This window comes from Lepidochelys kempii, chromosome 16 (assembly GCF_965140265.1).
Source record: "Lepidochelys kempii isolate rLepKem1 chromosome 16, rLepKem1.hap2, whole genome shotgun sequence".
Lineage (NCBI taxonomy): Eukaryota > Metazoa > Chordata > Testudines > Cheloniidae > Lepidochelys > Lepidochelys kempii.
Window position 1 is genome coordinate 15886441 of NC_133271.1, and position 15158 is coordinate 15901598.

A 15158-nucleotide genomic window follows, 5' to 3' on the forward strand; every position below is an offset into this window, starting at 1 on the left:
TAGGACAGGAGGTGAAGAAAGGACTCGCGAAGGTCAGCACTGGCAGTTAGGCGGGGGCGGGGGGGCGGGCGGGTGCCACGGGCAGGGAGGGGCGTGTCCAGGCTGTTTATGAATAGTCATGGCACGGTTTGTACTTGGCACCAGAGGTGGCTTCAGAAGTCAGGGAGGATTTTAGGGTTAATAAAGGCTGACTTGAAAAGGTCCCGATTTTTCCTCCTGTCCAGCAGAGGTGAGAATCTGACCCCAATACACCCCACAGGGGAGGGAAAGAGAGGGCCCTGACCTCCATTTCCCAGTGAGGGGGAGACCAAAGCCCCATGCACCCAGCAAGTGGGAAGAGGGCCCGTGAGCCCCATACAACCAGCAGTGGGCCCTGAACCACTTACCTCTAGCAGCCAACTCCTGAGCCCTGTGCAGCCAGTAGCAGGCCCTGGGCCCCCTTCCTCTAGGACTCAATGCTATATGCCCAGCACTGGGCCACACCGCTTACTAGAAGATCCCTCTTCAACGCTGGTTTAATGTGAAGACACATGCCTAGCTTCCCCAGCCCGCAGTGATCCCCAATGCAGCACATGCCTCCCCAGCGGCACACAGGCTTCTGCACAGCCAAGGGGGACCCCCTTGTGGAAATGTTGGCAACGCAGCATTGGCTCACGGGCCAGGAGGGCGCGTGAGGGAGCCCTGGCCCGGTGCTCGCTGCAGAGGGCATGTGGATGCTTTGCTAAGGCTCCCATCGTCTCCTGGTTTGTGGTTAGTGGGCCCAACCTCCAGGTCAAAGCAGCCCATGCCTCCCTGCTACTCTCTGGGGGGCTTCCCCGATCCTGCTCCTCGGGAAGCCCTGGCTGCCAGGGCCCCCTCATCCCCCCATCCAGCCCCTTTCTGCGGCTGCCTTCCTGTTAGCATTGCCCACTGCGGGGCCCTTGGGCCCCTGCCTCCTCCTGGGAGCCAGGCCAGCACAGCCCCACAGAGTCAGGCAGCCGCGCAGAAGCTGTGGGGTGTGTGAACTTCAAAGGGCTGCATGAGAAATAGCTGATGATGAAGGGAACACCTGGGTTCATCCTCCCACCAGCCTAAACCAGAGCTTGGCCTGCTGCTTGGGAGGTCCCTGGCCCTTCTCTCCTGCTGGGTCTCCCCGTAGGGACCTCCCGGGCGCTATACCGCGTCTCTCTGTCTCCCTCTGGCGTCTGAGACAGGAAGTGCGTTGTCAACAGGTGAGCAAAGCCTGCAAAGAGCCCCCCCCTTGTGAGGGGTCCGTGGGCAGCGGAGAGGAGCAGGGATGGGATGGGAGGAGCTACCCATCCCTTCTGTACTGTGCTTCTGCATTGGGGCCCCAGCACAGCGCTCTGCCTCTGGGTGCAGGAGAACCTGGCAGGGAGCCGGGGAGAGCTGCAAACAGTTTCAAAACTCCAGCACCTGGGGCAGTCTGGGCCACTCCCAAGGAAAGCTGGGACTCATCCAAAGCATGGGGCTGAGCCCCAGGAATAAGCTTGGCCTGTCAGAGATGAGTTGGCAGCATCCAGGGAGCGGCTGGCTCCCCCAGAAAATGAGAGATCATTGCCACCCTCCCTTTGGAGGGCGGGGGGGAGCATTAGCTCCCCAGAGTCCCACCCAGCAGCTCCCTGCCTCCCGCAGCGCGCCCCTCCCCCAGACTGCCCCTTCCCTGCAGCTGGCCTGTATCCCCCGGCCTCCCGCAGCGCGCCCCTCCCCCAGACTGCCCCTCCCCCCAGCTGGCCTGTATCCCCCTGCCTCCCGCAGCGTGCCCCTCCCTCCAGCTGGCCTGTATCCCCCTGCCTCCCGCAGCGTGCCCCTCCCCCCAGCTGGCCTGTATCCCCCTGCCTCCCGCAGCGCACCCCTCCCTTTGGCTCAGGCCCTGTGCTTGGCCCTGGCTGGCTTTCCCCTCTGGCCCTGGATCTGAGCAGAGGGCCAGTCTGAGCAGCGAGTGACGCACAGAACTTGAAAAAGCTCCCGTTTCCTCTGCCTGTTTGGAGGAAGGTCAGGGATGGGATTTGGCTCCAGTGAGCTTGGCTGGGGCTGGGAGCTTTGTTAGCAAACTACACCTCCTTCCTATTTGTGTCTAATAATAACCCGGGCTGACAATGGCGGAGGCAGGGGCAGGGTGCAAAGGGCTATCAGATCGAACATGGCACCACTCCTGCCAGCGGCCCCTCCACTGATCCCCCCACGCGCTGCCCTGGGGGAAGTGAAGGGCCAGCCCAGCTTCCTGGCTCCCTTCCCTGGCATGTGCTCACCCAGCAAAGGTGACCTAGGGGCTCAGACAGGCTGGATGCCGGCTCCGCTGAATGTTCCTGGAAAATCCCAACGCCATGCCAGCTGATTCAGCCTTCCTGGGGGGCCGCCAGAACCCAAGCGCAGCCAGGCTGCCGATGTGGTACCTGGCTGGGATTCGGTGTCTGAGGAGAGACCCCTCCCGCAGGGCTCTAATCATCCCCGTGAGAGCTGGGCCGGGCCGGGCCGGCTGGGCAGCCGGGGCAGGGCGTTGCCTACATGTGTGCCTGCCCTTTGCCAGAGTGGCCAGGGAAGTTGCGGGGTCTTGGTATCTGGTTGCTTGGTCACCCTTGGGCCCGATTTCCAGAGACGGGAGTGCTCTCGGGTCCCCTGGACCCAATGGGGCGTTTGGGGCTAGCCTGATATTTGGTGGGATGTGGGCCTCTGGTTTCGCCCCAGCAGGGAGCCCATCACCCGTCGGGGCGGTCGTGTCCATTCGATTGCTGGCTTTGTTTTTTTCAGAATAACATGGTCAGTGGCGTCATATGCAACGTGTCAAGCGCCTTCGAGCATATCAGTGATGCGCTGCTTGTGCAACGAGTGAAAGAACACTACGAGGGCATCACGTCCTTCACCAAGCTGGAAAACCCCAACCACATCCACTTCCGAGTGGGCGAAGGTGGGTCCTGGACGTGCGTGGGGCTGGGAGCTGGCATCCACTGTGCGGTGATGTGCTGTCACCCCTTGGAGGCTCCACAGTACCCAGCTGTTGCTCTGGTTCACTCTCACACGATCAAAGCAGGGGCAGGTTTCAGGGCAGCACGTGGCTCCCGACCTCCTTGGCGGGCCGTCGCTGGGGCTGTTAAAAGAAACAATCCGTTTTTACCGTGAAAAGCCACGCTGGCGAAAGACCTTTCCCGACTCAGGCTTAGACTTTCATTGAAGGCTTACTAAGGATATGGCAGGTTTGTTTTTTTGTTAGTGCTGTGGACTTCCTCAGAGCAGTGGCCTGTCCATGCCAGCTGGCATCTCAGCAGCATGCACTCCCTTGCAAGCAGCGGTTCGTGTTGAGTGCTGCCTGCAGGCGCTGGTTTGGAGCTAGTCAAGCAGAGGCTGAGTTGATAAGGGAGGAAGGGGATTCTCTGGACAAGACTCCTTGATACCAAATGGTACCGCTGAGAATCTCAGCACCGTGTGTGTCTAAAACCAGCCGCTCTGACTCTTGTGGAACGCAGGAAGCAATGGGCCACATTGAGCCATGGAGTAAGAGGTTGCACCTCTCACGGGAGTCAGCAGGAGCTGTGTCCATTTCTACCAGGGCTCAGTGTGTTGCAAAGTAGCAGTGAGGGGCATGGTAGCCCACGTCAGACATCCCCGCTCCGTCCCATACACTGGCCTGGAGACCAGGCCCCTGTGAGGTTGGGGCAGGAGGTCACTGCAGCTCAGCAGAGGTCCCCACGCTGGAGAATACGGTTGATTTTTCTTCTCTCCCCCAGATGCTAGCAGTCCAGAGGACTGCATCGTGCAGTCTGGGTTCAGTGCCCGGCGGTACCTACAGACCGAGTTCTTAGTCCAAGAGGTTAAAGGCTGCACCAGCCCCACTGCGAAGAAGGGGAAGGAGGCTCACATCTTGCACGTGCAGCAGGGCCCAGAGGAGACCAGGTAATCGGTGTGCTTCCAACCCCGTCACCTCGCGAAGGGAGGGGTCGGAGCCTTCTCCACCCCGGGCCTCCCCATCAGAATACACCTGAGGCTGGCTGCAGGTTCTTCCCTAGCCGGGGGAGGAAAGGAAAGGGGGCACCTCTTAAAGAGGCAGCCCCGGCAGTTGGGCCGAGAGCCGCAGCGCAGGGTAGCTAAGCTCACTGCGCTGCCAGGGGGTGTATGCAGTGGGGCTTCACTTAGGAAGGGAGCCCCTCCCCCCAACACACACATGCTGGCTGGGTCCCAGCAATGGGGCCGAGAGTACGTCTCGAGGCTTGGTCTGGGGAGAAGTTGTTTAGAGGGTGGGCGGCGAGGCTCAAGGAGGGATTCGGATCTGTGAGCTCTAGGGACAGAGCTGCAGGTGTCGGGGGTCAGGGGAAGGAAGAGGGCAGATAGGGGTGATTTGGAGGAGGGTTGTGGTTCTCTTTGCCTGTTGGCAAGAGCCCAGTAGTGGTAAGAGTGATGACCAGGCTCCCGCCCTTGCTGTGGGGGTGAGGGGCGGGGGAGAGTGAGGGCTGGGGCGGGGTGCACTCTGGAAGGGGATGACACCTTGTGAGGGCCCAGGCCAGGGGGTAGAGCAGTGTGTGGTATCTCCCTCTTTGATGGAGGGGGACAGCTCCCAGTTAAGTGGGGGCTTGGCTAGGAAGACTGGGAGGTCAGTGGGGTGGGAGGTCTGGGGGGCTGGGAAAGGTGTGGAGGGTCTTGAAACCCACGCACTCTATCCAGTCTCCAGTGATGGCATGTTCCTCTCTGGCTAGGCCCATGTGTGTGTGAGGGACAGAGAGAGAGAGGACCACGTGGCATATTTTGTTGCTGGCAAAAGAGGCCCTGAAGCTGCGGAGAGCTTGTTAGCAGAAGAGGCCTACCGTGGGAGGTCTTTGTCCAGGGGGCCCAGCTGTGGCCGAGAAAGTGGACTAACCACAGTGGGAGGCCATGTTGGTTCATGAGCCCATCAGTTTATTCTGGGGTTTGCATTGTAGCTCTCAGCCTGTGGAGGTGAAGGTGAATGTGGTCTGCCCCGAAGCAAAGCTGCTGCAGGATCTGAAAATACTGCTGATCCTCCAAAGCCAACCCAACGTGACCTGGAACATTGATACGCAACGCACTGTGAGCATCATGGTAAGGCAGGAGGGAAATGCTGACAGGGAGCTCATATTTCTGTGATGCCTTTCAGCTCAAAATGTTCACCTGAAAAGCAGCCACCTCTGGGGTGGAACACAGCAGTTGTTTTATAAAACCCAGCCATGCTGCAGAGCAATCCAGGATGGGCAGTGAAGAGTTCTGTGTCCAACGGAAACAGCAGGAGGAGTTTAGGGAAGCAGACTGTCACTGAGCGAGAATCTGGCCAGGACAACGGGCTTACCAGCCCTACTCTGTGAAAAGCATCCTGGGATGTTGAAAGGCTGCAAGTGGCCAGGACCTCTGGCCGGCACTCAGACGAAAGGTGGTACCTGCCAGCAGCACAGAAGTTAAAGTAAAAAGGGGGGGGGGACACAGCTTCCCCTCTTCTCCCTGGGTTGGGCAGGCAGTGCTCCCCTACGGCTCCCCAGCTCTGGCTGGTGCGGTGAGAGCACCCCCTCCTGTTTTGATCTATTTCAACCATTCACGCCACCTATTGACTCCCCGCTGCTATTTCTTGCCGGCCGTGCTGGAGTGCTCCACAGCCGTCTCTTGCCAAGGACCAGCCCGGCCTCCTGCAGCTTGCCTGGGTCCTGATGGCATCCCGGCACCAGAACAGACTGGCTTGTCCTAGTGACTCTCATCTGGGCAGTGGGGGGAGCTGGGGCCCTGCTTTAGTTTCGCCAAAGGGGCTTCATGACGTCCCGGGGGCCATGCCACTTCACCACGCGCAACACCTGGGCTCCTGCAGGCTTCGTCCTTAGGCTGCAGAGGATGCACTCGGTTGTGCCCTCATTGAACCTGACTGAAAAATGGCTAGCACCCCCGCCAGCTTCCGCCAGGTCTGTGATTGCTCGTGGGTCACAGACAAGCTTGCTAGCCGCCACCACCCCGCTCCAGCACATCAGTTCCTGACTTCTCCATCTCCCACCCTCCTATTCTCTCTCCTCCCTCTTCTTCTTCCACAGGCGTCTGGGAAATACTGGATCACCATATTCCCCTCCAAGGCATTGGATGAGAATGTCCTCCCTGACAATGAGCAGGGCCTGATTAGCTTGGCCCGCGAGAGAGGATTTGATGACATAGCTTCATATACAGACATCCCGTCTGCTACCCACGTGACCCTTGAGCTGCACAGATGTGGTGAGTCTACACTAGATGCTGCCTGGTGCCCAGTCACTCAACTCAGTTGTCAGCCGGGCTCTAAAGGTAGGTCTACACTGCAGTTAAACGCCCATGGCTGGCCTGTGTCAGCTGACTCAGGCTCTCGGGGCTTGGGCTACAGGGCGGTTTAATGGCGGTGTAGACCTTCGCGCTCAGGCTGGAGCCCAGGCCCTGGGACCCATTGCGGGGTCTATGCCGCCATGAAACAGCCCTGTAGTGCGAGCCCAAGTCAGCTGACATGGGCCAGCCGCGGGTGTTTACATGGCAGTGTAGACATTTCCTAATGGCCCCGCGGGCAAAACTGCCCCGTGGTTCAAGAGGTTGGGAATGGGCTGCCGAGCCTCCCACCCCTGTGGTCACAGGCTCAGCTCCAGCCAGGTCAGTACTTGCTAAGCACTGTTGTCATCTGCTGGCTGCTTGGTGACCTCAGTCCAGATCCCAGCGAGCAAGTGTCCACATCAGAATTCGCACAAATTGTTCCCCTTATTGGCAGCCTCAAGAGAAGTGCCCAGGATTGGCTGGGCCATGGGGACTGAGCCCCCTGCCCTCCAGAGATGGCTCTCTCCAGCTCAGGGCTAAGGCCCAGTGGTGGGGCAGCATATGGGAAGCTGGCCCTGCTTCTGCCTGTGCCCTACCTTCCCTCTCCAGAGCTCAGTCTGGCACCTTTCCCCAGCACTAGATCAGACCCCCTGGGTTCTATCATCACCTGCATTGTGAGGGTGACTCTTGAGTTTGCAAAGACGTCATCCCAGCGAGTTCATCCTTGTAGATACCAATAGCCTCTCTCTGGGCTGCCGAAGGAACTGAGCTGTTCCAGTCCCTGCCCAATGCTGTCCTGATGTTGATTTCTATAGAACCAGAAGTGAACACTCCACCACCAACACCTGCACAACACCCTGAGACCGTCAATATTGTTCAAGCATTTTTCAGTCTGTCCCGACCGTGGAAGTGCATGGACGACTCCATTGAGATAGTCATGCTGAAGACGACCTTACAGGTGGGTGACTAAGCTGGAGCGCGCAGGCTTGAGAAATCACATGCTCTGGACAGAACTGTGGGAAGAGAACTGGGACCCGGGAGAAGGGTTCTCGGTGTCTTGCAGAGCTGGGCTCTTGGTTTCTTCCTGTCTCCGACATTTGGACGCTGGGGGTCAGAGGGTTCTGCCTTACTCTGCCCCTATGGACGGGGGAGAGAAGCAACAGAGGGATCAACCACACGTTTTCCCCAAGCAGGGGGCGCCGGGGGGAATCTGGGATTCTGCCTGTAACAGGTGATGGATACATTGGTATCTTTCTCTTAGGGTTTAAATGTCCACATCACGGATATCACATTGCAAGACCCCCATTGCAGAGCCGAACAAAACAAAACTCACTTTGTGCTGAAAAGGTATTTGGGGGACTGCCACACCGAACTGAAGAGGGGAAGCCAAGCCAAGAATAAGGTCAGTGATAGTCCAACATGGTGCTAACGTCTACGTTCTTATCCCCGTGAACGGCTTGGTGTTACAGTCTGCCCCCACCCGCACCCCCCAGCACACTGATTCTTGATTTGTTGCTCAGAGATATTGCCCCCCTCCCCCTGCTGCAGAGATTCCTGCTGTACAGAATTGCCAGGGTATTGATCTGCCGTCCTCGCTTGGGCAGAGATTTCAGGTGTATTTCACTGAGACTTTGTCACCTTCAGGCATCAAGGAAACTCCTAGTGTATTTCACAGCATGGGACTGTTAGAACTCATTTCTGCCTCCACTGAATGGGTGTTTGGCCATTGCCATCAGTGGGAGCGGACTCGGGCTCTTAGCCACTGGCCTTCTAGCAAGTATTTCACTTAATTCCAGCCCCCTTTTCTAATGCACTGGTGGCCTGATGTTCAGAGCAGCTGATCACCAATAACTCTAACGTCAGTCACTGTAGCCGTGGGCACTCAGCACTTTTGAATATCAGGCTAAGTCTTAATAATCCTGCGAGGGCCAGCCAGGTAGCAGGATGTAGTCAAGACATCTCGAGCGACATGCTGGTGTTCTGCATGCCAGTTCAGATTTCTCCATTTCAGCATCCATGCTGTTAGACGGTTCATGGGTTTGCACCTTGCCACTTCCCCACCCCAACCCAAGGGTGCTGCTTTTGGCTCCTAGTAATTGTGGAAAAATCAGATTTGGTCAAAACAAGGGACTCGGTGGAAATGTTACCTGCTAAACAGCCCTTGGCTGTCTGCTCTGGCTTTGCTAACGGAAGTGACATTTGGGCAAGTTGCATGAAATAAACAAATTGCCTTCCTGGAATGAAACCTACATGAGCTGTCACTCTTGGCAAGTGATCCCTGCTGATCACCTTTAAACAGCTAAAGACCATGGCTTTTTTATTTATATAGTGATGTATATGCATACGTGTCTCTTGCCCTGGAAAGCTTCCTCCCAAAGGACTCTGCCTGCAAACCACAAACACTCACTCACAGGAGCCGGCTCTCACTTCATTTCTCTATAAGATGTGCTCCGTTTCCTAGCAAAAAGCCGTTGTTTTTATCTGCCTGCCAACCCTGCAGTCTGACTGCAACTTGGTAAAGCATTATGTTGCCGATGCACGAATAGCCTCCAGCTCCCTCTCTCAGAGCTGTATGGGTCTGCAGGGCTGAGAGAGGGGAAAAAAAGCAGTGAAAGCGTATCGTTGTCACTAGAATAAGCAGATATGAGTCTCTCCATGCTGGGAGCAAATTAGCTAAGTAAGAAGGTGCCTTTTTTGCCTAGTTGCTTTTTGCACTAGAACCTTGCTTTAAAGAAATGGATCCAAATTGTCCTGTTGATTAACAAATGTGTATAAGGAAGGCCAAGGGGCTGATGTTGTCCTGAGGAAGGTGTGAGGCCCTTAAGAAAAGAAGGCAAACCCTTAATGCCATTCGGAATTGCCATGGAGTATCCATTAGTATCCATGGAGTATCGATTTAGATAATGACATACAGAGTACACTTGTTTGCGGACGATACCAAGCTGGGAGGGGTTGCCAGTGCTTTGGAGGACAGGATTAAAATTCAAATGGATCTGGACAAACTGGAGAAATGGTCTGAAGTAAATAGGATGAAATTCAATAAGGAGAAATACAAAGTACTCCACTTAGAAAGGAACAATCAGTTGCACACATACAAAATGGGAAATAACTGCCTAGGAAGGAATACTGGGGAAAGGGATCTGGGGGTCGTAGTGGACCACATGCTAAATATCAGTCAACAATGTGACGCTGTTGCAAAAAAAGCGAACATCATTCTGGGATGTATTAGCAGAAGAGTTGTAAGCAAGACACAAGAGAAGTAAGTCTTCCGCTCTACTCCGCTCTGATTAGGCCTCAACTGGACTATTGTGTCCAGTTCTGGGTGCCACATTTCAGGAAAGATATGAACAAATTGGAGAGACTCCAGAGAAGAGGAACAAAAATGATTAAAGGTCTAGAAAACATGAGCTATGAGGGAAGATTGAAAAAAAATTGGTTTGTTTAGTCTGGAAAAGAGAAGACAGAGAGGAGACATGGTAACAGTTTTCAAAGTACGTAAAAGGTTGTTACAAGGTGGATTGAGAACAACTGTTCTCCTTAACCTCTGAGGACAGGACAAAAAGCAATGGGCTTAAACTGCAGCAAGGGCGGTTTAGGTTGGACATTTGGAAAAAATTCCTAACGGTCAGGGTGGTTAGGCACTGGAATAAATTGCCTAGGGAGGTTGTGGAATCTCCATCCTTGGAGATTTTTAAGAGCAGGTTAGACACACCTGTCAGGGATGGTCTAGACAATACTTAGTCCTGCCATGAGTGCAGGGGACTGGATTAGGTGACCTCTCGAGATCCCTTCCAGTCCTATGATTCCATGATTAGCATCAATAGCAAGTTCTGGTAATGAAAGGCTATTCGGGGCAGGTACCCAGTACCAATGTCCATTACATCCGTTAAGCCAGTGGTTCTCAACCAGGGATCCAGAGCCCCCCTAGGGGTGGCCGCAAGCAGGTTTCAGGGGGTCCGCCACGCAGGGCCAGAATCGGACTCGCTGGGGCCCAGGGCAGAAAGCCCAAGCCCTGCCGCCTGGGGCTGAAGCCGAAGCCTGAGCAATGTAGCTTTGCGGGGGCCCCTGTGGTGTGGGGCCCCGTCAGGTGCCCAGCTTGCTGTCCCCTAGCGCCGGCCCTGGATTTTACATGCAGCAAAGCAGTTGCTGTGGCACAGGGGGGCCGTGGCGTTTTTATTGCATGCGGGGGGGGAGGGGGAGGCGGGGGGGCCTCAGCACAAAAAAGGGTTTTGCAAACCCTTGCGCTAAGCAACTAAAATGGACTCCGTCGCTTCCAGAACTGTCCCTGCGTTTCACGCCACTCCTAGGCAATTCCAGTAAAGGACCGAGCTTAATCTGCATGTCTCCAGCTGCCCGTGGCTCCAGCAGGCAGGGGTGCCCGACCCTAGCCCAGCCGAGAGCCAGTCGCAAGGGCCTGATTCGGTGGGGTGCTGAGAACCCTCAACCCCCCCATTAGCTTTGCTGGAGGTTGAGGCTGCTCAGTACCTTGCAATCGCGACACCCGAACTTGCAGACAAGTAGGCCGCAGCTGCCAGTTTTGTCTTTAATACAGAGGTGGCGTGCAGAGACTGCAAGTCCAAGCATGCCAAGTGGCACAGTGAACTCAGTGGCCAGAAACCACACTGTCTTCTGGACTTTTAACCCTTTTCTACCCCCCAAATGATTGGCTCCCACCTCTGAAAGATACGCGCGGCGCTTCGGGAACCAGGTGCCAGAGCACTGTCTGCTGCATCAGTTCTGTGAGCCATTCACCAGCGTCTCACGTTCTTTCCGTTCTCTTTGTGTTCCCAGCTGATCCTGACACTGGCTTCATCTCTGGAGAAAGTCGAGGTAAGAGGAGTTTGTTGTTTAATCTCCAAGGCTCCAAGCTGTTTCCGAGAGGACAACTCCTGGACAGCAGGAGTCCCAGGCTGTGATTCGAGAGGATTCTTTCCTTCTCTCTTTCAGTCACGCTTTGCTCCTCCCCACTGCGCCAGAGAAATCCCGGTGATTAGGGAACAGTCTTCCTTCCTCCCGCCCTGGTAGGGGATTGACAACAAAACCCGTCGGAGGGGAAGCGAAAGCGTTTGCCATTTGCTCACGATGCAGCTAGAAGTGACTGTAGGGTGACCAGAAGTCCCGGTTTTATAGGGACAGTCCCGTTTTTTGGGACTTTTTTTTTATATAGGTGCCTATTACCCCCCCACCCGCACCCCTTCCCGTTTTTTCACAGTTGCTGTCTGGTCACCCTAAGTGACTGAGACGGCCGAGTTCTCGTGGTGCAGCAGAGAGCATCCCTCCATTCCAGAAGCAGTAGAGATAAGTACAGGATTTCTACCATCCTGGGGACTGACTGGCGTCACAGATCCCAGTGAGTGCCCCCTTCCAGCCACTCGTCAGGACTGCTGCGAGGGGAATCCGAGCCACTGCTGTTCTGGATCCCCAATGCTTCAAGCCCATGGACCCCAAATGGAGTCCTGCCACTGCCCCATTCTCGGGGTCCCTAGGCTCGCTCTCAGACCACAGACCCTCTGTCTGGCAGCCCCCTCTGAGGGCTGGAACCCATTGTCCAGCTGCCTACCCACTCTGGATACGGCCCTGACCCCAGTAATTAAACACACCCCTCTTGCAGAACTTCACCCTAAAGGTGTGACGCTTTGGGGGGCCTGCAGTTGTGACACGGTCGACACGCGCACACTCTGCCAGTCTAACATTGGCATGCTGTTTGTATTGAATCATGCAATTCACCGGCGCATACAAAACAATAAAACACCCTAAATGCCATGTCCCTCTCTAGCTCAGCCTGCTCCTGTGGGCCCTGGGAGATCACCTGTGTTCTGGCAGGCCAGGGCTGCCACCCTTTGCCTATCCCACCCCTGCCGCAGCCTCCCATCCCTCATCTTAATCTGATGCAAAATGTCTCCTCCAGTCGCTCTCCATTCCCCCTGTGAGTCCCTTTAGAGGCTCCTGCTTCTTTTGTTCTCTTCCCGGTAACTTCCATTCCTCTCAAACCCCCTCCCTTCAGACAAGAGGAGGCAACGGCGTCTCCCAGCTAGACCAAACCCATGGTCCCGAGGTGTTCAACTTTGCTGGGGGATGGTTGAATTTTGATCACTCGCTGTTGTCTCTGGCCTGGCAGAGACATGACACCACCCCGCTAGCTCATGGGGATCCGCACACATATGGGCCTTCCGCCGTGCATGAAAGCAGACAGGACCCCCAAATTGTCACACTGGCTCAGGAGCCGGCAATCTGGAAACCTGTAGCTGGCTGCCACTCGCCCCAGCTCCCCAGATTGGCCCTGCCCAAGGGTTCCTCAGACTGCGGGACCTGGAGCAAGTGAAGCGAGGAGAGGTAGGAACTGTCTCATGCAGGTTCCGGGAGCCCCATGCCTTGAGTCACTGGCCAGGACAAAGCAGGGAGGAATACGCCATCGGGAACAGACCTGCCCAGGCCCTTGGGGCAATGGCAATTCCACCCTCACTTCTCTGCTTCCACACCTCTGACCGTGGAGCAGGTTTCCGCCTGGTTATAATGAACCAAGTACACAATAAGTTCTGAACAAACTGCCCTACACAGACACGCACTCTTGAATAGCCAGAGAGAGGTCAAAGGTGAGACTAGGAGCCAGATGTCCGAGTTGTTGGCAGGACTGTTCAGGGGTGGGAGGAGGGGAGCATTAAGGCTGTAGCCCTCTGGGATGCTGCATCAGGAAAAAGCACCGGAGTGGGGGGAGGTATATCCGTTGTCGCTGAAATAATCGTCCCTTTTCTGAGGTATTCCTAAGGCACCCATCAGTGCAAGGCCTCAGGGCTGGCTCCGGGAGCTTAGATTTCTGCAGTGATGCACAGTGGGCGCCCAGTGCCCTGCGGAAGCCCTGTCAGAGCGACAGCAGCCTGGAGCTCAGCCCTGTCTCCTTCCCACGTAGGTGCCGTTGGAGTGCAAACTGCCACAGGAGCTCCAGTTGCAGCTTTACCGGACCCAGGACTTCAAGTGGCCTTCTACCACCGTGCTGGAAGTCAACAAAGCTGCTTATGTCCAGGTATTGGGCATCTCTCCCATCTTTGCTGGGCCCGGCTGGTGCCAGGCTTGGCTGGGCTGAGTTCATGAGACCGGGTGAGCAGCTAGAAGGCTCCAGGCCACTTGGAGAGTGGCTTTGCATAGCCCGTCCCTGCACCTTGGGGTGTTTGTTCCCTGCTGTGGCTGTAGAGTGAGTGATGCCGTGGGAATGGGGAGTTAGTGCAGGAGCCTCTTTACCCCTGGAAAGCTGGGATGAAATCCCAGTTGGGCTCTGTGACTGGAAGTCATTTATGCACCCGCTTGAATGAATCCCCCGGCTTGGCAGGCTTTGGCTGAGAGAGGCCCAGGCCAGCACTCACTGTATGGGCTTAAAACCAAGTGTTAGATAGACACATCTGATAGATGTGTGGGGCTGGGACAGGTGTAGCCCCCCGGTCCCTTAGCTAAATGCCTCACGGAGACAATTACAGGCATGACTGAAACCAGTGAACCAGGTCTGGTGGGGACCGTTGCCCTGTGGGGGCAATGGTTGGTCTGCTGAGGTAATTAGCTCAATCAGGGGCAGCGATACAATTGATAGGAGCAGGAAGTGTGCGAGTCATGGCAGAGAAAGCTGGGTGGGGGGGGCGGCTCTTCCTGATACCTGTCTGCACTATGTTCCGCAGGGCTTGGCATCAAAAGGTGCAGATGGGCAAGCGCAACAACCTGTGTGTAAGAGACCGTGCAAATGGGCCAGGCAGCGGGTAGCTGAGCCAGCGCCCTGGGACGGGGCTAGGACGGGAATAGCCCTGGGGAGGGGACGGGGATCAGGCTGCAGCTCAGGGTTGAGGGTAGTCGGTAGAGCTGGCGTGGGAAGGAGTTTGCATGGAGCCAGCTGCACCCCCCGCCTTTGCTGCTCACACAAGTCGTAGCTACGGGAAGGGGAGAGCCGCTCCTAGGAAGAGAATTCCGGGGGAGAGCTAATTGCCAAGGACGGCATGTGACCATGGACCTGTTCCTGGGCCCGGCTGACCTGGCCCAAACTCCCGCTCCATGCCAACGCCACCTCCGCGCCCCACCCAGCCTCACTCCCTGTGTGCAGGCTTCAGTCTGACCGAGGCTGCTCCTGCAACCAGCTTCCTCCAGACACGAGAGAACGTGTGACAACCCGCTCCAGTCACCCGCACTTCAGTGCAGGAGGGGAGAGCCGTGCAGGCAGACCCGTGCCGGCCCAGCTCAAAGCAGCCGTGTAGACATGGCAGCACAGGCTTCAGCGCAGGCGAGCAACACGCGTACGAACCCTGGTGCGTTTGCACAGAGCGGGCTGAAGCCCACGGCGCTGCATCTACGCTGCTGTTTTCAGCGGTGCTCGCGGGGGGATGGCTGCACAAACCGCAGTCGCACCTTGGCTTACGGTGGAGGCATTCCCCCAGGGAGCGAGCGTCGCTGTGTTAGCTGGAGGCAGACTGTGCCCCAGAATGACCCCAGTCATACTATGCCCATGGGTATATACATTGCCCCAGTTAGGCGGGTACAGAGGGGTAAAGGGTGAGTGCAGGGGACGGGACTAGAATCGATGACCTCTCGAGCGCCCTTCCAGTCCTACACTACCCTTCGATGATAATCAGGTCTCTGATGACTCAGGCCTAGGTTTTAGTGGAACGTTTTTTCGCGTAAAGATGATAACATATCACTTAGCAACCTAGATCTCGTCAGAAGGCTCTGCCGGCCGGAAACAGAGCCATTTGGCTTGGTGTCTCTCTTATTCCCACATCCCGTCTGTAAGCATTTGATCATTGGTGACGGGTGCTGATAGCTCACTGGGGCCTTCCGGCTGGGGGAAGGTAAATAACTCGTTTTCCTCTCCTCTGTTCTCTTTGTGCCAGGATACACAGTGCATGTCAGACAATTGGCAGGGAACTGGTTCTTTG

The 15158-nt window shown here is 56.2% G+C and overlaps 2 protein-coding genes across 3 annotated transcripts in view; one reads left to right on the forward strand and one right to left on the reverse strand.

Annotated features, from left to right (window-relative positions):
• The window catches only part of ENG (endoglin), a 54815-nt gene that overhangs the window by 30380 nt on the left and 9277 nt on the right, over positions 1–15158 (forward strand). For both annotated transcript variants that reach the window (XM_073314756.1, XM_073314757.1), the window contains exons 4-11: positions 2749–2905; positions 3723–3888; positions 4908–5046; positions 6015–6189; positions 7065–7207; positions 7511–7651; positions 11041–11079; positions 13157–13270. In XM_073314756.1, coding sequence (XP_073170857.1) covers positions 2749–2905; positions 3723–3888; positions 4908–5046; positions 6015–6189; positions 7065–7207; positions 7511–7651; positions 11041–11079; positions 13157–13270 — 1074 coding nt within the window. The remainder of the gene's footprint in view (positions 1–2748; positions 2906–3722; positions 3889–4907; positions 5047–6014; positions 6190–7064; positions 7208–7510; positions 7652–11040; positions 11080–13156; positions 13271–15158) is intronic.
• FPGS (folylpolyglutamate synthase) overlaps positions 1873–15158 on the reverse strand; it is a 43219-nt gene continuing 29933 nt past the window's right edge. The window contains exon 16 of the transcript XR_012155297.1: positions 1873–3085. The gene's annotated coding sequence lies outside the window, so the exon portion shown is untranslated. The remainder of the gene's footprint in view (positions 3086–15158) is intronic.